The sequence below is a fragment of the Scatophagus argus genome, chromosome 2 (assembly GCF_020382885.2).
Source record: "Scatophagus argus isolate fScaArg1 chromosome 2, fScaArg1.pri, whole genome shotgun sequence".
In the NCBI taxonomy this organism is placed as follows: domain Eukaryota; kingdom Metazoa; phylum Chordata; class Actinopteri; family Scatophagidae; genus Scatophagus; species Scatophagus argus.
The window spans coordinates 11,971,247-11,991,839 of NC_058494.1; the positions used below are offsets into that span (position 1 = coordinate 11,971,247).

The 20,593-nt window shown below is 40.7% G+C and overlaps 2 protein-coding genes across 2 annotated transcripts; one reads left to right on the top strand and one right to left on the bottom strand.

Moving 5' to 3' along the window:
* Positions 1–1,951: 1,951 nt before the first annotated feature.
* Positions 1,952–18,629, top strand: evpla (envoplakin a). The gene is made up of 22 exons (XM_046409387.1): positions 1,952–2,136; positions 6,300–6,399; positions 6,526–6,680; positions 7,156–7,279; positions 7,885–8,016; positions 8,210–8,251; positions 8,635–8,796; positions 8,922–9,029; positions 9,168–9,263; positions 9,421–9,531; positions 10,077–10,223; positions 10,341–10,495; positions 10,611–10,708; positions 10,855–11,027; positions 11,790–11,965; positions 12,089–12,227; positions 12,333–12,526; positions 13,691–13,841; positions 14,051–14,134; positions 14,382–14,489; positions 14,590–14,682; positions 14,824–18,629. Exons 1-22 carry the CDS (start codon positions 2,078–2,080, stop codon positions 18,223–18,225), a joined length of 6,009 nt encoding a protein of 2,002 aa, XP_046265343.1. The 5' UTR covers positions 1,952–2,077; the 3' UTR covers positions 18,226–18,629.
* Positions 18,338–20,558, bottom strand: ten1 (TEN1 subunit of CST complex). The gene is made up of 3 exons (XM_046409759.1): positions 20,330–20,558; positions 19,698–19,855; positions 18,338–19,194 (listed from the first exon to the last, which is right to left on the bottom strand). Exons 1-3 carry the CDS (start codon positions 20,416–20,418, stop codon positions 19,043–19,045), a joined length of 399 nt encoding a protein of 132 aa, XP_046265715.1. The 5' UTR covers positions 20,419–20,558; the 3' UTR covers positions 18,338–19,042.
* Between the last annotated feature and the right edge of the window lie 35 nt (positions 20,559–20,593).

Genomic DNA, 20,593 nt, shown 5'->3' on the forward strand with positions numbered 1-20,593 from the left:
AAATTTAAGACAATGCAGACAAGACAAACACTCAAAATGCTCAACAAAAGGGATATTTTGACCTCTACACTACATGTTCCTGTTAACACATAAACTCCAGCTCCTGAGGAAGATCATGTGTTTTTTTACTGTCTCTGCAGGGTTAATACACAGAAGCGTCTTTCAAAATATTTCTATTATATTTAATATTTCTATAAATATTTAAACTGATTAATTGTTTTTAAAGCACTTGGTTGATCAAAATGTTCACAGGTAATTTGACGCATGTGGAAATTTAAGGTTTCAGTATTACAACAGACTGAAAATGTCTTTTAGCCACAGAGTATCTGTTTTTTCAGACAGGTAGACGCACCCAGAGAGAGAGAGAGCTGGTATGACTGAACTGATCAAAAACGTGTGCTCTCTGTACTGTTCTCCATTCTGCCGCAAAGAAAGCTGCCCAGCTGCATTCCTCACCATGATTTCCTATTGTTGATACACCGTAGAGAGACGCCCTGATCCTGAATGACTCGCATGCCTGCAGATGCTACACATGAAGCCCTCTTTAATCACCATCATGATGTGCACCTCTAGAATGAAGGTAATACACTTCTATTGTGACCCACAGGTTGTGAGTTTTCCATTGTTGACTGTGTAAACTGTGTGTCTGTGTTTGTAGCATAGAGTCCACTGAGCCATAACTCAGCGTTAACACAGTGTCGTGTGAGGGTGGGGATGGGCCAAGAAAAATAAAATCACATATATATCTTGTACATCCTTAGCTTTATGTTAAGTCTTAAACTCTTAAAATGTAAATTAACAATACCAAAATATCTTAACAATCCAGTAAGACCTCAATTCAATTAGATGTCAAATTAAAATATGCTGAATGGAGGAAACAGGAAAATCAAAGCCAACAAAATTGAAGAAAACAGACCTAAAAGTTACCAATCTCACCCGCAACACTTTGAGTTATTAAAGTTACATTGCTTTGTTAGACCACGAAAGCCCATTTAGGTGGTTCTGAGTCCAGTCACAGTTTTGCAGTTTTGTACATTCATCATTGTGGATTAAAGTCAGCACTGACCACAGGAGGGGATAAATGAAATAAAAATCCAGTCAAACAGTAGTGACTGGTTTAAAATGTGGCACAATGTATGAAACTGGGAAGATAACCTCATAGAAGATGATGAGGTGATGTTAGCAATCTGCCAATTGGCTTTTCTTATTTTTGTTTGCTGACTTCTACAGAAACCAAGTCACCATCCTCCTCCTTGCCGCCTTTCTTAGTGTAGAACTCAACTGTAAATGTAAGAAATAATGAAAGTGGGGAGAAAATGGCAAGTAAAAAGTGTCGACCCTCTGTCTTCATGCAGCTGAAAAGAGGAAGTTATGTATTTATCACACAAAGATTGTTTTTTTAAATAATTTTACCCATAGTATGTTTGTGCATGAAAGATGAATCAGACTCCAAGACAAAAAAGGATGGGTATTATGTACAATTTGTAGTTCATTTGTATAATTGCAACATTAACATAACAAACATTATTTACTTTTTCTTAGCATTTTATGCCTTCGTTAGCCAGATTTGGAATCACTCACTGCTTTTTTGAACTTGATTTGTCCCATCTGTATTCAGTGGTGTTTTGTGCCCTCATGAAGGCATTTGCATTTGAGTAAAATGCATTTTTCTCTCTTAATCCCTGCAAGAACTCAGTGTTCCCCCACCCCATGAATTATGCATTCATGGTAATTAAAGGTCTCCAGCTGAGAGATATGAGTGTCAGGGCCCAGATGAAAAAGAAGAGCAGGAAAGGAGAGTGCAGAGAACAGGTCGGTCCGGTCCTCCTCTACTAGGTGGATGTCTGGGTGGTGACACACCTGTTAACCTGTCTGGGAGGGGTTGTCACTGTGCTGACGTGTGTGTGTGTGTGAGAGAGAGAGAGAGAGAGACAGAGAGAGAGTGTCTGAGTGTGTTTGAGACAAACCAAGAGTGGGAGTCACAGGGTGAGGAAGACAGAGACGAAGAAGGAATACAAGAGAGAAGAGAGTCAGAGATTTTTGTGGGATCTCTGCTTGACCCACTGTTATCTCCAAGATGTTTAAGAAAAAGGACACCAAGGAGAGCGCGCTCAAGGTCTCGGGCAAACTCAGCAAGTGAGTCTTTTCCCTGTGGATTTTCTGTATGTAATGCATGTATGAATGTATCTCGGTCATGTTCCCCCTCCTCCTGTTCTCCTCCAGCTAAGAACTGTGTCATGTTTCCTGGGCATGCTGTTGTCCTCTTTCTCTCTGCGTGTTGTGGTTGGCCTCCTTTTGCATTATGGCTGTGCTGAAAAAAAAGTTTTAATGCATGTTTACTCAGTGAATGTCCTCACTGATTTCCAGTGCAGAGTTAATCCTCAGAGATAGCGAAAGCTTAGTGATATATTTACCAGCTTGTGAAGAGAGCCCTGAGGTCAGGTTTACTTTGTAAACACGAGTGTGCTTGAAGACAGCAGGTTGAACAAGTAAAAATGTATTTATGACTACAAGTGAAAGTCACAGAAAGAATCTGTTCGGTCGGCTTCTTATGTTCTCAAAACCCCAACTGTGGCTTCACAGGCCAGTTTTCCCAAATCTGAAGTAAGATTTTAACTTTTGACACCAACTAATCATTGTGGCTTTATGATTTCATAATTTGAAAAACTTGTATGTCAGGGAGAATCTGGGGATACTTTCAGCCTCCAAACTGTTTTTGTTTCCTGTGGGATGTTACTGTACTGGTTTCACAGGCAGGTGGTGACCAGTTTGAAGGTTTACCTCGCCCCTGCTCTGGACAAGTAGTCTCACTGCTGAGGTGTGATGAGGGCTGGGCAGTCTGTGCTGCTCAGCTGGTTTCTTTCTCTTAATGCGGGCGTTGGTTACCCGCAGTACTTTATGGTGCGACGCAGGACATGTTGCTCAGTTAATTTGCTGTTAAACATATTTTCAGCACCCATTAAATCAATCAAGGCAGAGCAGCAACTAATGATTGGTAGTTGGATGGTTGGACTTATTTTTTTTTTTTTTACGTAAATGTAAATTGTTTAATCGATAAAATGTCAATGAGAATCTGGATTCAGGGAAATTGCCCAGAGCCCAAAATGAAGATTTAGGTTTTTTGTTTTGACCAACAGTCTGCAACCCATAAAGTGTCATTTTTTATGTCACTTAAAAGGATAGTAAACAGAGAAAAGCAGCAAATCCTCACATTTTAGAATGTGAATATTTCACATTTTAATAATAATGACAAGAAGAAGAGAGAAGAAGAATTGCTGTTTTCCTTTATCTACCTGTGTGTGTGCTGGTAGGGGTAGTGCAGATGATGTGATGTCCATAAGCACTTATGCTTGATCACTGAGGAGGCTATTTTCTTTTGCTGGTGTGATCTAACACAGAAAACCATCAGCATTTTGGGACTGTTTCTTTGCTGTCATAGTGGATTGTCTTTGGGCAAAACGGAACTGTACTTAAACCTGCATATTTAACTTCCTCACACATTGTGCTGGATCTGCTGAGTAATAACACCAAACATTTGCAGCTTCACACAGCTTTTAGCTGCTTTCAACCTCATTTAGTCTGCAACTATAAACTGTGAGCTGGAAGGAAATGTGAGAACTACAACAACATCAGGGATTGTTTGTGGTACAAGTTTTGTGATCTTACAACTAATCAAAAGATGCAGACAAGCCCTACTAAATTATGCGGGTTATCCAGTTATCCTACTTTCAAGTCAAATCAGCCATAGCCGCTAGCCGTGGATCACCTTCATGCCCTGGTCATTCATGGAAGAAAACACACATTGCTAAGTTGTTTATTTTATTTTTTTTTTTTAACTCTTTCTACTGATATTTATATTCAAAACTGCACAGAAATTTGAGTTTGAGGAGTTCAAACTGCAGGTGCAACATCTGCAACACCTCCCAAACATTTTATCAAGTCCTGTCAATCACTCTACACCTCGAGTCAGAGGAAATGCAGGCTAGAGGTTGATGTGTCCACACACCCACATCAGAGATGTGTGGGTGTGACCTGGCTGTCATCTCCTTGATTATTATTAATGAGAAAAGGTGTACCTTCAACTGACAGCCCAGATGAAGGAGACAGACAAGACCTTCACTTGTTCCACTGAGGTCCTCAGCAACACGCCCTCCCAATTCATTAGATCTGCAAATGCAATATAACGCTGTGTTAAAATTATTTTAACTTCATGTCACAATAATTATACCTACAAAAGATACCACATCTATTTTTTTTTCAGTACATTGGAAGAACATGAAAGGAAAATTCCAGTGATTGGTTTTTATTTTCAAGGTGGCGTCTTTTTGGTTTGGCTTACTGACAACATCAGACTTTATTTTGAAAAATGCATCATATCAGACTTTTTCAGGGATAGTCCTGGTCTTAATCCACCAACTTTCAAGACAAAGACTTGTGTTCAGTGTCTTACAGAAAGCCATCAAAGTAAAAAAGTAAAACAAATGTAGAAGTCATTTAAGTCAGTGAAAGGACAAAAACCTGTCTTCCGTGTTCTGCTGACACTTAGGAGTCCTTGTCATCCCTTTTGATTTAAGCAACAGTACAAATATTTCTTGTGCTGAAAAGATAAGGAATAATTCTTGTTCTTGTTCTTCTGTGTGTATGTGTACAGCTCATACCTGTCTCACCTGCTGAGTGAGCAGGGATAGGGACTCCATTGTCAGAGTGGCTGCAAAACCAGATCAGCTCGCAGCTCAGTGAGTCAGTGCAGGAGGATGTCTTCGAATTCCTCTGTCGCTGTATCATTAAAGAGCCTCATGAAACTGCTCTTAGGCCATCACAATAAATCTTATTTGTGTGACATTTGTTTGTATTCTTTCCAAGGAGACACGCCATTGTACTTGGATGTAGCCTTTGGTATGTTTGTCATTTAATCAGTGAGGTCCTCAATGGTTTGTCCACATTCTTTGGTTTGGTGTTCCACATCAGCGTTATTCCAGATGGTGAAGTGCATGAATGAAGTCTTTTCAGATAGTACAGTTAGTTCAGTAGAATAAACTCCAGAGAGAAGGGCAAAAGTTTAACATGTCAAAAGTCCTGTCACATTTTGAATTATTTGTGATACGTCAGTGGGGAAGCTTTGTGGGGTTTTGTTGTTTGTATGCACAAAAATCCAGAAAGGAGAAACTGTTTGTTCCTCTATGAAGCAGTGATTTCATTTTTCTTTCCCCACGGATTTTAGAGTGCAAATGCTGCATATTATGGGATGTTTCTCAGAGGTACATTATTGTCAATGAGCAACTTGCAAGTGAAATAATGTTTCTATACATGCTACAGTAACATCTGGTTTTGTTTTTGTGAGGCAGTTTTAATGTCTACATCAGAATAGAGATGTTAGATATTTGGACATGCAAGGTACAAATACAGTAAGAAAGTCAACCTGCAAGTTTCTATTCATGCTGTTCTACAGCTGTGGAAGTGTGGAACTGAATTAACTGTGATTGAGATGACAGTGAAATTAACTCTGGCGACTGTAAAGTTTCTATTTTACCACAAAGTTCAAAACTCTGCAGTTACTGATCTCTGTTGTTTAAACGCACACACACCCCACACATATGTTTGAAAAGCTTTTGAGTGATCACTAACTTACCATTTATTCAAACCCAGAAGATTTTGTTAGTTTTTATTGGAGCACCACCCTGTGTCATCTTTATCTGTCCCTTCAAAGTCTTGATTTTTTACATAGTTTTACGGTTGTAATTCAGTGGAATCTGAGTGGCATCATCACAGAGCAACACTAAGACAGTGACAGAGGTAGTGAGAGTTAAGGGAAGGCTTTAGGTAAGGAAAAGGCGAAACATCCATAGACAGTTTGCAACTTGTCAGGTTGTGTTTAGGCATCAGTCAGATAATAGAAACTAGTCAAAAGAATAAAAAAAAAACTTAACTGTTAATGCAAAGATTTGGGTCACATAAAAAGCTACTGATGTTAAGGTTGTCCACAAATGTACACCCATTTTACTTTCTTTGGTTTCTGAAAATCTTTCATGGGAAATTATGTTAAATTAAAATAAAATGTCCTCCTCTTTTCCCTTACTGACATACCAAAAAACCCATAAATTTAAGTTAATAATGAGTCTATAATTGAGAGTCACCAACTAAGAATGAAACAAACTTACTTACAAACCTCTACTTGTGAGTATAGGACCTCAGATGAAGAGGATCTGAGACTGTGAAGCACGAAAGACGAGACTGAACCAATTGTCAGTAATATGATGTGTGGTTTTATCTAATCGGTGTCTTTTCTCCTCACCCTGCAGGAACCAGGCCGGCAACTTGGCCTTGCTGATCGCCCAGATGCAAAAGAATGCCGACCAGGTGGAGAAAGACATCCTCCGGTCTGAGGAGATGCTGGCTGTGGTGAGGAGCACACAGTGAAAGACAAACGCAAACCAATGCACTGATGATACACTGAAGATACGTCACTTTTACTGAGGACCCCTCTTAAGACGAACTCATTCATTAACTGTTGTCTTTATCCACCAGGATGCGGAGAATGAGAAGAACGAGCTGCCCTTCGAACATCAGACTGAGATATCAGACAAGCTGGGTGAGGCTGAGGGTCTGCTGAAGGACCTCTTCCTGGACGTTGACAAAGCCAAGAAGCTCCAACACCCACAGGCCAGAGAGATAGAGAGCGAGTGAGTAGTAACAGGATAGATACGATACCGACGGATCACAGTATAGCCAAAGTCAAAGTCACATTTACATGTACATGTACAAAGTCATGTACATAGTCAGTGTCCACAGCAGCTCCAGTTATTTGCCAGGGATCTCCAATGCTGTATCAGGTCGCCATCCTAAAGCTAATGCTGATATTTATGGACGTCAGCAGAATTTCATAAAATAAAGACATTTGTTTAAGTTCACAATGCCATTTTCCCCATTTCATGACCACACTTTTCAAGTCTTTGTCAATCAAAACAAACAGGGCAGAGAATAAACAAACATAAACAGACTTTGTTTGGGGGAAAAAAAAAACCTGCATGAATTAAATAAAAGTTCCATGCAACAAACTTTTGTTGTGAAAATAAACATGAATTGCACACTCTTGAGTCTCTATAAATACTAAGCTTTTTGTTTCTTTGTGTCTCCTCTGTCCTATGGTGACTCCAGTGTCATCCACCTCCATGATCGCTGGTTGAAGGACTGCGCCTACTATCGAGAAATCTATGACCAGATTGATGACGTGTCACTGATGCCCAGAATTGACTGGGCGCCTGTTTTTAACCAAAAACAAGTAAGCATACTAACACTGTCTGAACATCTGGGCCAGTCCTCTGAAAAACTCTCTGAAAATGTTCAATTTATGAAGATGTTATTGTCAGTGTAAAGGATAATGTTGGTGATGTCATATTTTTCTTACTAATCTCAGGGGGAAAAAAACAAAACCAAAACCAGCAGCATTTATACTCACATTTATTTTCTGTGTAGCCAGCACCTTACAGATCTAACTCCTCAGTGTCATACAGTTTCAGTGTTGTCCAAAAAGTATAAAAAACACATTAATTACATTAAAAATAAAATAAATTATAGTTACTCCAGTTTGACAAATGAAATGAGAAACTGAGCCTTTTAAAAATGAAACAGCGTAAAACTACAAACTCAAACTACTACTCCTGCTCTTCATGCAGCACATACCTGCAGCTGTCCAACAAGCATGCCATGCATACTTTCAGTCTATAAGCTGTGCTGTCACCAACCTGTAATAAACACATTAACCATCCCGGAGCGAGTTATAAAACACTACTAATTGAAGAGTGCTTCAGCCTGCCAGACCTTCCCTGCTGTAGTTATTTTGTCTGTACATATTACTAACTGTATCCTCCTGGTGTGTGCTCCCAGAAACAAGTGAATGCAGAAGAGTATGGCCCCACATTGGCAGACCTGGAGAAACAGATTGCTGCTCACAACATCCTGCACAAAGAGATCGAGGCCTACAACTCACAGCTGTGTGTCAGCTCTGCAGGCAGCAAGGTGAACAGCTGTGTTGACATGAAAACACATTCACAGGACTCTCTGGATATCCTTACATACACTAAACACTGACCCCTCCTGCATTCGCCACAGCAGCTGATCAGGATTGTTAATGTCCTGCTTGCCTTTTTTTTTATTTGAATGCAAAATACTTCCAGCAGCTAATAAAGTGTGCTACTATCTTGTCTTTTAGGAGTCATATACAGCCCTGAAGAAACAGTACAACAATCTACTGGTGAGTTGTGTTGATCACATGTAATAGTGCATACATTATTTTTGAAGAAGTGAACATTCATTGGAAGACCATCGAGAAGTGACCCATCACATCAAAGTTCACTCCTTGATTTTTGTTATTTAAATATCATACTATAGTCTGCATCTAATGATTTAATGTTAAAAATCAAAAACATTCATTTTATGTCCTTCTGTTCATCTACCAGAATCAATTCTTTGCCATAATTTGGGTCCTAAATGATACGCTTTTGATTTGTCTTCTTTCTACAAAAAATACATACAATTAAGGAAACCAAAAGATCTAAAAATACTATTTTTCACATTAAATGTTTGTGCTCTCAGAGTTTCTCGGGTTTCATTCTGTTTTATTTATTCTTTCCTCAGGACAACTCCAAGTGGCGTCGCCACTACCTGAACAGCCTGTACGAGTACATGCAGTCCTGCAATAAGGAGCTGGCCTTCCTGGCCGAAGAACAAGAGAAGATCAAAAAGCAGGACTGGAGTGACCGCATGGTAGACCCACCTGACGTCCGCAGACAGTATGAGGTCAGGGCTGAAGGGCTGCTAATGAGATGGTGTTGCTGGTCCATAATGATCCAAACTGAACTACGTCTCCTGTACTTGGATCACCAAACACCTAAATAATACCACTTTTATTTGATCCCCACCAGAACTTCAAGAACAACAACCTGCTATCCCATGAGAGCGAGGTGAACAAACTCCAGGAGGAAGCAGACAGACTTGTTGAACTGAAACATCCTGCCAGTACCGCAATACAGGTAGCTGTCATTACCCAGCGGTCACTTCTTTGAAGAGTAACAGCTTTAAAGGACAAAAAATTCAACCTTATACATTTTTATTCCATTTATATCCAGGTTAAATTGACTTGAGTTTATGACATTGTGTTACATTGTCAGGGTCAGAGAGATGCTGTACGAAACGAGTGGCAGAAATTCCTCAACCTCTGCATTTGTCAGGAGACACACCTGGACAATGTGGAGGAGTTCAAAAAGGTAAATATGGGAGACGATACACCACAATCTGTCAATGTCAGAATCTGCATATGGGTCATGTGTGAGAACATGTGCACATTTTGTCTTTTTGTCTTGCACTTAATACACCTGTGGCATATCAGATGTTTTAAACAGTTTGTTTTGTGTGATTTTCCAGTATCAGCTGGAGACTGAGCAACTGGGAGAGACACTCTCCAAACTCAACAACAGCTTGGACCCCAAAGCCATCAGCAAAAAGACCAACTCGGAGACGCTGCTGCAGCTCGAGGTACACAGAAACTTTTATACTCATTATGACAGAGACAGAAACAAATACTGCGACCTGATGCACTCTAGAAATTCTACTTGCGCCTCCCTGTGGAAGGAGTGGGGGGAAGGAGCTACTCATATGAGGAAAAAAGGAATGACAGAAGAAAATAAGTAGACCAGGAGAAAGAGGGAGAAGAGAAGGGGGGGGCAGGGAGACTGAGATGTCAACTATTGAAAAGTTAAGGAGAAAAGAGGAAATGAAGTGTTGTGGTGGCTGTTAATCTTAATTTAAAGCAGAATAGAAAAATCTTAACTAGGTTTATTTATATTATAATTGTACGTCATGCATGTTTGTATACAAATTACTACAGCAACTATCCACCTATAAATAATACCGAATTCTTTCTTTTAGTAATTAGATCACGATCTAATTTTTGCTGGACTATTTTATTTCGTTTGTTTGTTAGTTTGTTTGGATGTTGTTTGCTTTCCTTTAGCTGTGAATCCCACAGCGCCAACACACGAGTTTAAAGAGTTTAAACTTCTGTGTCTGTTTCTCACCAGGCAGAGGAAAAGACTGTACAGAACAGTGAACAGCTGCTGGCAGACCTGAGGAGGCGCAGCACCACCATCGCCCCTCTGAAGCTACGACGCAACACCCCCAACAAGCCCGTGACAGTGGAGTCGCTGTGTGACTGGGAGACAGATAAGGTGGAGCTTCTTAACCTGAAACTGAGACAGAGTGACAGATATCCACAGCTGAGATGTTTCAGTTCAGCATTTGTCTTAACTTTTGGTGCCTGTGTTTTATTTATTATTATCATGCAGGGTTCTCTGTCCAGAGGGGAGAAGTCCACCCTAAAATCTAACTCAAACATTGACAACTGGGACATTATCTCCACTGATGGGGCAACAAAAACCTTCCCAGGAGTCTGCTTCCAGATCCCTCCACCTGATCCAGAGGCCATCAACAAAGTGGACCTGTAAGTGATTCAAAGCTGTATCACTGCGCAGCTACAAGAAACAATGCAAGGACATGTCAGTAATACTGTTCCTATTTCCTATTTTCCCTGGGTGTCCATATTGTTAAATCATTAGGTTGGGTGGTGAACTGGCAGACATAAAAAAGAAAAGAGCTGCTCTGGTGGCATCCCTGAAGAATCACAAGTCAGATGTCTCCAGGTCCCAACAATCAGGTCATTGTCTATGAATTAAATCCTTAAATAAATTAAATGGTATCACTGGTCCTATAACCAGGGATGATATTTACAACCAGTTGCACAAACAGTTTTTCATTTTTCATCTTCAGCAATGAACTAACTTTCCTGTTCCCCTCTTTCAGCCCCAGTGTCTTCCGCTGCACCGGATCCCAAAGTGACAGCCCTGGCTCAACAGCTGGACAAGCTGGACGACAACCTGGCCAGCACTGAGCAAAGCATGTTGGACCGCCTGCGAACCCCACTGAGCCGCACCGACCCAGCCGGAGATCTGGCCAACAGGCTGAAAGAGCAAGAGGTGAGGTGTTACAAACAGACTTTGAGATAAGGTTGCCACTGTTAGCATGTTTCTGCACTGATTCTTTCAGTCAGTTATTCAGATTAAGGAATATGCATGAAATCACTCATTTGTTAAAAGTCATCAGCTGCGTGACTTCAGTTTTTAATGTGCATCGTAACGTACCGTTGCTTTTTATGATGAACAAGTAAGCAGCAATGTAAAAAAAAATGGAAATACAGTATACATTATAGTATACACACAATATTTGTAACTACCGACAACTTTCACAAAAAACGTCTCTAATTTTGGTACCTTTTGGTTACAGTTTGCCTAAAATCCTTAAATGACCAACAGACATTTGTGAAATAAAGGTATGAATACAGTATTATTTCCCAGCTTGAATGCACACAAAAACTGAGAGGGCTGTCAATGGCACATCAAGACTGATTACAGAAAGGTTTGAGAATGCAACTGAGTGAAGACAAAGCAACAAAAACAACCCCTTTCCCATTCCAGGCCCACAAATAAGAACTTTAATTATTATCCCTTAAATTGTCAAGACCAAACAAGAAGACAAAAATGGACAACTGGTTTTATATTTAAATACCTAAGAACATTATCTAAAAATGTAGGACCTTTCATTTTTAGAAATGACTGATCTGTAGATATCTTGGCTGATCACGCTGTTGAAACTGTGGAAAGTTTATCAAACACAGCAGAGTAAATACCCCACAGTATGTTTATGCAAGTGCCTAAAATATCAACACTTGTCCCTTGCAGCAAGCTGCCCAGACTCTGAAGGCTCTGGAGCAGCAGAAACTGGCAGCTCAGACCGAACTGCAGCCCCTGCTGGCCAAAGATCCCAGCAGTACTTCTTCTGCGCTGCCACTCAAACTTAGTGCTGCCAACAACAAGCACGATGGCATTGCTGCACTTGCTGACCTCTTCACAAAGAAGTAAGAATATGTTTTGTTTTGTATGTTTGGATTTTGGAGAGATGAAAATGTGGCTTAATAGTTTTTCAGTAATCCGAGTTCATTTGTCAAGTTTTTTTTTTTTTTTTTTTTTTTTTTAAACAGAGCGAATGCATCTCTCAACCTCGAGAGTCAGATTAAGAAGGTGGATGGTCTTGTCTCTGGTTTTGAGAAAAGGCTGAGTGAAGACGGACCAATCCCTGACGTACCAAATGCAATTAAAGCTCGCAATGAGGACATTCAGGTGAGGAATTCTTTATTTATTTTTGATTTATGCATTCCTTTAAAACCTCTAACACAAAGGCATTTTGACAGATTTTAACTTGCATGTCTTTTTTGCTGCATTCAGTACCAACGAAAATCTGTGGCAGCGGCTCAGGATGACATGAAGAAGCTGAGCCAAGATCTTGAGACCACGGAGCAGCTGTGCAGCTCTCTGCAGCAGGGATACCAGGAATACTGCCCTGACATCCAACGCCAGAGAAGAGAGGTCAAGCAGCTGCAGACCCGCTACGCAAACGTGGCCAACCAGCTGAATGAGAGGTCAGACTCAAACTGCGGTCAGATCAGTTCAGTCACTTCAGTTCATTTATAAGATCAGACCGAAGTAGGTTTTACTCGCACAGTAAGATATGTATTGATGATGTCAATTGTTTCAATTTGGGTCACTTAATCTAGTAGAAGACTTGTTTCAAATTTGTTGGGTCAGTTCCCTTCAAGGAGTCACATGAGAGAGGTCACAAAACAATAAAAAGGATAGGAAAGAAGAAGACGAAGGAGAAGGGGAAAGAACTTGTACCGCAAAAATGTTTTTTTGTTATGTATGAAACTGGTCTTTTTAATAATCTAGCTGCTAATCTTTTTACTTTGTTTTGTGAAATCCAGATGATTTTGCCTCTTTACCTCTACGCCTGTGATGAGCGTACATACCGTACACTGTAGTGTATACAACTGAACTACTATGCCCGAACTCAAACATATTATAATTGATTCGAGAAGGGGTTTAGGTTTGTGGGATTTTGTTCCTTTTGCTTTGATCATCCAAAAACACAGTTAAAATTGCACGAGTGGCACAGTTGTACAGTGGTTAGTGCTCTTGCCTCATAGCAAGAGGGTTCCAGGTTCAAATCCCGGTCTGGGCCCTTCTGTGTGGAGTTTGCATGTTCTCCCTGTGCTTGTGTTGGTTTTCTCCAGGTTCTCCAGCTTCCTCCCACAATACCAAAAACATGCATATTAGGTTAATTGGCTTCTCTACATTGCCCCTAGGTGTGAGTGTGAGAGTGTGTGGTTGTCTGTCTTTGTGTGTTGGCCCTGCAATTGACTGGCGACCAGTCTAGGGTGTACCCTGCCTCTTCCCCCCCCACGAACCTGACAGAGAAGCGGTATAGAAAATGGGTGGGTGGATGGATGTTGATACTTTTAGAAGCTTGCATTTATATATATATATGGCATTTATATTACGTATGTACCATACACTAAAAAAGATGATATGATCTGGTTTTGTAAAATGATGTGGTCAGGCAAAAGTTTTAGCTAATTATACCTGTGAAATAAATTTAATTAATTACATTTTCGGAAAAGTCACAAAAGTGAAGAAGAAAATCTGAGCAAATTACCAGCACCATGAATTTCAATTTCAATTTTATAATGCAGAGCTTTTCCCAAGTAAATTGTTTAATTTTCTGTCATACTGATAAATTCTCTCAGAGAAAACATCTTGCAAGAAGCTGGAATCAAGCACCAGGAGTTTCAGAGCACATGCAAATCCCTGAATTCCTTCCTGGAGAACATGCCGACAAACCAGATTAATGACAACGATGGTCTGTCTCAGGTCACCGCTAAGCAGAGCGCCCAAGAGGTGAGACAGTCTACTGACCATACAAATGTTTCATGTGAAAAATAGTTAAAGCTGCTTTTTTTTTTTGTTTTTCTCTGAACAATTAGAGCATTCACTCCTTTCTAATTTGTTTGTCAGTAATTCATTTATACATATATCTTCATCTTTTAATAATCTGCTATTATTAAATTGTGGATGATTAATTAATAACTCACACTGATTGACCATAGAGAGTAATGGATGACCTGAAGAGGAAGGGAGATGATATGGACAGAGTGACTGACCTGTCTCAAGATCTACAGAATCTACTCAATGTAAGGATCATCGATTATAATAATATATGTACTAGTGATTCTCATTCTCATTATATCAAAAGAAAAATAAATCCATAATGGTTGAATCAGACACTACACAGGCTAATTTTCTATGCTTATAATCTTACCAACAGTTTTTCAATTCCAAATATTTGTTGCAAATAGCTCACGAATGGGAAGACATACATACTTGAAAAACTGAATAAATGACTTTGTGCTCAAAGTCCAATTCTTCACATCTGTGCAGGAATATGAGGCCGGTACTGACAAATACAACAGTACACTTGAGGATGCTGGAGCCACTGTTGCAAAGAAACCTTCTTTGCTCTCACTGGCTGATGCTGTTCAGAAAGAGGCAACGTTTAAACTTCTATGTTTATACATAATATAAATTACTTACATTTATTAAAAGATAAAGGTGGCTGATGTTTTGCTGTGTTTCTTGTTTATTACAGGAAAAAGATCTGATCAACCACTATGCTGAAGCAACAGCTGAAAACGCACAACGCCAAAAACAGATGAGCTTGGCTCAGAGTCTCATGATACAAGTAAGACTCACAAATTAAAAAATAAAAGCATTTTCCATGAGTATCAACTCTTCACTATAACTAACTAAACTAAAGTTCCATCACAGTACAAATTACATGACAACTTATTGCCAATCAATTCATTTGCTGTTCCTGCTGCAGAATGAAGAGAAAGTCCAACTGGTTGCACAGCAACATGTACAGCTTGAAAACCAACAAAGGAGTATTTCTGAGTTAAGCAGTCTGTTGAAAGAGCTAGAGGAGGAGAAGGAGAGGACAAGTCATACTGAGACAGACCTGAGAACCTTTAGAGACAGGATGATGTCTTTAAAGAGTCGCAGAGGTGTGGAGCGCATTGAGGAGAAAGAAGTGCTGCAGTACTACCGCGACCCAAAACTGGAAAATGATTTGGCCGGCCTGCAGAACACACTGCACGAGGAGGCCCTAAGACGTAGCACCATCCAGACTGAGGTTGAAGTGCTAAACAAGAAAATCACCATCCTGGAGGACACCCTCAAAAACACTCCACCCAAACTGGTCACTAGAGAGGTGACGGAGTTTGAGAGAGATCCTCAGCTGGACATTGATGCTGCTAGGTTGAGAGATGAAATAGGGAGGATGAGGGATGAAATTCGAGTGAATGATGGGGAGCAAATTCAAATGAAGACAGAAGTCACGATTCTCCAGCAGATGAAACCACCCATCAAAGAGAAAGTGGTTAAGAAAGAAGTGCTGAAAGTAGAACAGGACCCGGAGATGTTGAGAGCAGTGCGAACATTTGAGACGGAAATTTCCGATGAGAGCAACAAGAGCAAGTTACTCAATGATGAAATCTTCCAGACAAGGAGCCAGATCAATGCGCTTGAGAGACTGATTCCGAACATCAAGCCTAAGATCATCACCAAAGAAGTGAAAAAGATTGAACAGGACCCTGACCTCATCAATGAATCTAAAAAGATTCGAACAAATTTGGAGGAAGAGAGGATTGAAAACAACTCTTTGTCCAAAGAGCTGATGCAGCTCCAAAATCGCTACCAAGAGGTTCAACTGTGGAAGCCAAAAATCGAAGTGAAGGAAATTGTTAATGAGATCTACCGGATAGACCCAAACACCGAGGTAGAGATAATGCGGCTCAGGAAAGACATCCAAGACTCCGGCAAGCAGCGCTCTGATCTGGAGAGGGAAATCAGTCAAGTTACATCTCAGCTGAACATGCTTCGTTCTGAGAAGCCCAAGGTGGAGCTTAAGGAAGTTCTCCAAGAGGTGGTTAAGGAGGAAAGAAGCCCAGAAAACGAAAGGGAGATTCAGAGGCTAAATGACCAGGTTAACCAGTTACGCACTGCTTACAACTCCCTCCTGAGCAATGTGATAGAACTCAGGAAAGAAAGAGATGAATGGAAGGCTGAAAAGTCCAAAATAGAGACCAAACTCGTCACCAGAGAAGTCATCAAGTATGAACCTGATCCTCTGTTGGAGAAAGAAGCTGACCGCTTGAGAAGGGATGTGCGAGAGGAGGCAAAATTGCGACGCACCACTGAAGAGATGGTGTTTGATCTGCAAAACAAGTACATCCTGTTGGAAAGACAAAAGCCTGAGGAGAAAGTGGTTGTGCAGGAGGTTGTCCGTTTACAGAAGGACCCAAGGCAGTTACTTGAGCATGAGAAGCTAAGCAGGAACCTGGATGAAGAAATAAACAACAGACGTCAAACAGAGCTCGAGTTGCAGCAGCTACGAACGAAAGTGGAAGATAACGAGAGGATTCTCAGAGAGAGCGATGAGAGACAAAAGAGGATTCAAGCCGAGTCTGAAGTCAGAGAAATTCGACTGCGAATTACACAGCTGGAAAACGCCCCACCTCCTGTTGAAGAAAGTATTGTTGTCGAGGAGGTACTGAAGGTTGAAAGAGACCCAAAACTGGAGAGGATGACAAACGGTCTTCGGTCAGATATGGACCAGCAAACCAGTGATATCCTGCGTCTCCAGAGGGACATCCACAAGATTACTCTAAAGCTTGAGGTCCTGCAGAAGGAGAAGTCTGGTGAGAAGACCGTGTACAAAGAGGTTGTCCGTGTTGAGAAAGACCAGGCTGTTGAAGCAGAGAGGGATCACCTGAGGGAACAGGTGTCTCAGCAAAAATTTGTCAGACAGGACCTGGAAGATGAAATCAGACGTCTCAATGTTAAACTCAACATTCTGATGAACAATAAGTCCAGCTCTTCAAAGGAGGAGACTAGCCTCATTTTGAACAGAGATGCCTTGCAGAGGGAGAGGGACGACCTCACTCGGGAGCTCAGGACCCTTGAGGCAAAGAAACAGGAGACAAGCATCTCTTTCCAGCAGCAGAGCAGGCTAATGAGTGAGAGAACACAAATGAACAGACAGAGGAGCATTAAAATGGAGTCTGACACCCAGCGCCTGGAGAAGGAGATCCTGGACGAAAAAGACAAGATCCATCTACGAGACAGCACCATCAGGGAGCTTTTGTCGCTCGTGCAGAAAGAGGAGCAAGCAGAGACAAGGACCAAAGAGACCAATGTCTCCACCAAAATCACCATTCTGGATCCAGATACAGGCAAAGATATGTCTCCATATGATGCCTACCTGCAGGGCCTGATTGATCGGCAGCAGTACATTAATCTGCAGGAGCTGGAGTGTGACTGGGAGGAAATTACATCCATGGGACCTGATGGGGAGACATCTGTACTGCAAGATCGCAAGAGTGGAAAGCAATACTCCATCAAAGATGCCCTGAAGGAAGGCAGGCTGACAGAGTATCAGTTACAACAGTACAAACAGGGCAAGATCCCCATATCAGAGTTTGCTTTGCTGGTAGCAGGTGACAATAAGAAACAATCTCAGTTTAACTCAGTCAATCCAAGCTCCACCACAACAGTGAAATCAGCCCCCTCAGACCTCTCCACTGCTAAAGAGATCTACCCAGTTGCTGGAATAATGGATACAAACACTGACACCTGCTTTACAATACGCAGTGCAAGCCTGCGTAAGCTCATCGACCCCACCACTGCCCAGAAACTTCTGGAGGCTCAGGCATCAACAGGTGGCATCATTGACATCAACAACAAAGAGAGATACACAGTTCATAAGGCAGCAGCCAGAGGCCTCATTGAGGACAGCCAACTCCAGAGGCTACTCAATGCACAAAAGGCTTTCTCTGGGGTTGAAGACCCTGTGACCAGAGAGTGTTTGTCTGTGGGAGAAGCTGTTCAGAAAGGCTGGATGCCCAAAGAAACTGCCATTCGCTACATGGAGGCACAGCACCTGACTGGAGGGCTGGTCAATCCCAAAACCGGCCAGAGAGTAAGCATTATGGATGCCATTGGGTCCAAAATGATCGACAGCACAATGCTGAGGGAGCTGCAGGCTGAGACAATGTACATTAAGGATATTATAGACCCAATCACAAAGGAGAGAATCAACTACAAACAAGCTCTGGATCGCTGTAAGAAAGACCTCATGTCAGGCTTACCAATGCTGCCTGCTTCCTCCAGAGATTCTGGTTACACTCCATTATACAACTCTACAACAAGATATGCAAAATTCTAGATATGTTTACTGTTGAGTGATGTGGTAAAAATGAACCATTCGATTACGGGAAATCCATATGAAATCCATACATTAATTACAATGCATATTTTGACTCAGGAAAAGTGTTTCACTGCAAAGTTGTTTGTCTAGCCAAAATGAATGCTGCTGAGTTGCCGTTGTTTACCAAACTTGTGTGATGTGGGCAAATGTTGTTTTGATTTAATTTAAATACCAAGGATATTAATACAGTTAACGTTTGATATCATGTTATTAGGGACACTGGGACATGGTGCAATGCTTTATCAGGATTGGTTTGATTCTGTACTTGTGGGCTATCTATGACACTGTTCACTTTAAACTCAGTCTTGTTTGATACTTTATGAACATATCAATAAATTTAAATTATAATGGCTAAAAAAGTGTGGACTGTCAGTGCTGTGTAGTTATTCAAATACAACATATAAGTACATTAGGCAGTTTTTCAACATTTACTTCAAGATAGTGCAGATGTCTCAACACTGACAGACATGGCTATAAAATGCACAGCAGAAGTCATGGCACCAAAACATCTACTTGTCATTGACCAACCTTGAAATCCTGATGTCACTCCATTAATTTGGGGCTTCAACTGTCAAACAGCAACCCCCCAGGACTGATAAAGTGCAAAAAACTATGGTCAGAGGTAGACAAGACAGTCAAACTTAAGTCTTCTACATTTAACCAAACAGTCTTAAAGTTCACTCCCACAATAGCACTCCAGTGCATCTTGACAAATATTTGACTCTGTATGATACTCAAAGGGCATCCTGGGAAACCTGATGTATTAAGATTCTGATCAGGTTTCATGTGCAGGTTGTGCTGCATCAGCCCGTTTGCACTCCCTCTCCCTGAAGAAGCTCCTTTGCTCATTGATGGCTTTCTGTAAAAGGGCAACGTTTACACCATCGACACAGTTCAACACACGAGCACGGACCATCACACCAACCCCTGTAAGACAAGAAGATACAGATAAAGGCGACAGAGATGAACAGTCTTGGATGTATTTAAATTAGCCCATTATTATGAATGATTTAATCATAACAAACACTGGTATTTAAAATGTAACAGTTGTGACTTCCAAGTTCTATTTTGACTTGATCTTTGAGTCAGACACAAGAGGTATAGAGAAAACAAACAAAACATTTAATGACTAATATAAGGTTAGTGTTAGCTGCATGATACATTGTTTACACTGAATCAGGTAAGGGTGCATTAGCCTTTGACATTCATGTCTCATAACATTTCTATTTGCATGCGCAAAATACACCTAAAACATAAGAAATCTTAATTATTGTTGCAACCATGATCAGTTTATATACTAATGTGTCAGCCAGTCAATTTCTTGTTTGACTGATACCTGGATACAAGAAAAACAGGAAACTGCCATTTGATAATCCCAATAAATCGTTCAGCATTCCTCATTCAGAACAGATTAGAAGGTTTTTCCTTACCATCAGCATTTTCTATGTCACCCAGAACTAAGTAGTGGGCTCCAATTATTGGGTTGAAGGGTTCCACAAACAAGGTGTGGATAATCACATGGTGCTCTTTTGAAGCATGCTGAGATGACAGCGTAGCCCTGGACTCTTCAGGTTGATAGCAGACAAGTCTGAAAAATTACATGAGTTGATCAAGTCAATCTTTACTTTTTAAAAATGTATTCTTAAAATTTGTGTATTACATTTCATTACTTGGAGTAGCCATATTGGCGGTGTTGTTCCTATCCCAAATATCCATAAACACTCAAACGGGAATTATATTGTATTATTTACACTATATAAAGAAAGCTACTATAAATTCAAATTATATCAGAGCAAACAGCGCTGCATCAGAAAACATCTAGTGCTTATTGAAATAATTAAAGGTTCATTTCACCGAGTATAAACTCAGCTTTTCATTTTTAAAAAGGTTTTTTCTTCTTTCGGAGGATACATAGTTTCACCTTAAGTACAGTTCTGACAAACTCGTGTAGACAAACCGCTGTTTATAATCTCATAGAGGAAAAAGGGCCTCGTATCAATAAAACCAGTTTTCCATTCTAAATATCTAAGCTGACGTGCCGTGAGTCAGATACACAACTCACCTGCCAAGTATTCTGACTGAGTCCCCTTCCTGCACCTCTCCAGAGTTTACTTCCCAAGGGAAACGGAAAACTGCAGCTGCGGGAAGCATCGTGTTTAAAAAGGGTTGAATTGGATAAAAATCTGAAACACACACACACTGAAACAGCTATGTATAATGTGATTTACGTTTTGACAAAATAGGTTGAAAAGACTGAGCACTTCCGGGGTACATGTCACATGACTTATTAGTCTCCGCCTGTCCCGACCATCTTTATTATGTCTAT

What these genes read in the sequence shown, in the direction of transcription:
- ten1 (XM_046409759.1), bottom strand. Translation starts at nt 20,418, where the DNA reads ATGCTTCCCGCAGCTGCAGTTTTCCGTTTCCCTTGGGAAGTAAACTCT. An exon ending in TCAGTCAGAATACTTGGCAG is followed by an intron (nt 19,856 to 20,329) that starts GTGAGTTGTGTA and finishes GTAATTTTTCAG; the next exon opens with ACTTGTCTGCTATCAACCTG. An exon ending in TGACATAGAAAATGCTGATG is followed by an intron (nt 19,195 to 19,697) that starts GTAAGGAAAAAC and finishes CTTGTCTTACAG; the next exon opens with GGGTTGGTGTGATGGTCCGT.
- evpla (XM_046409387.1), top strand. Translation starts at nt 2,078, where the DNA reads ATGTTTAAGAAAAAGGACACCAAGGAGAGCGCGCTCAAGGTCTCGGGC. An exon ending in GTGACTGGGAGACAGATAAG is followed by an intron (nt 10,224 to 10,340) that starts GTGGAGCTTCTT and finishes ATTATCATGCAG; the next exon opens with GGTTCTCTGTCCAGAGGGGA. An exon ending in GCCAACCAGCTGAATGAGAG is followed by an intron (nt 12,527 to 13,690) that starts GTCAGACTCAAA and finishes AAATTCTCTCAG; the next exon opens with AGAAAACATCTTGCAAGAAG.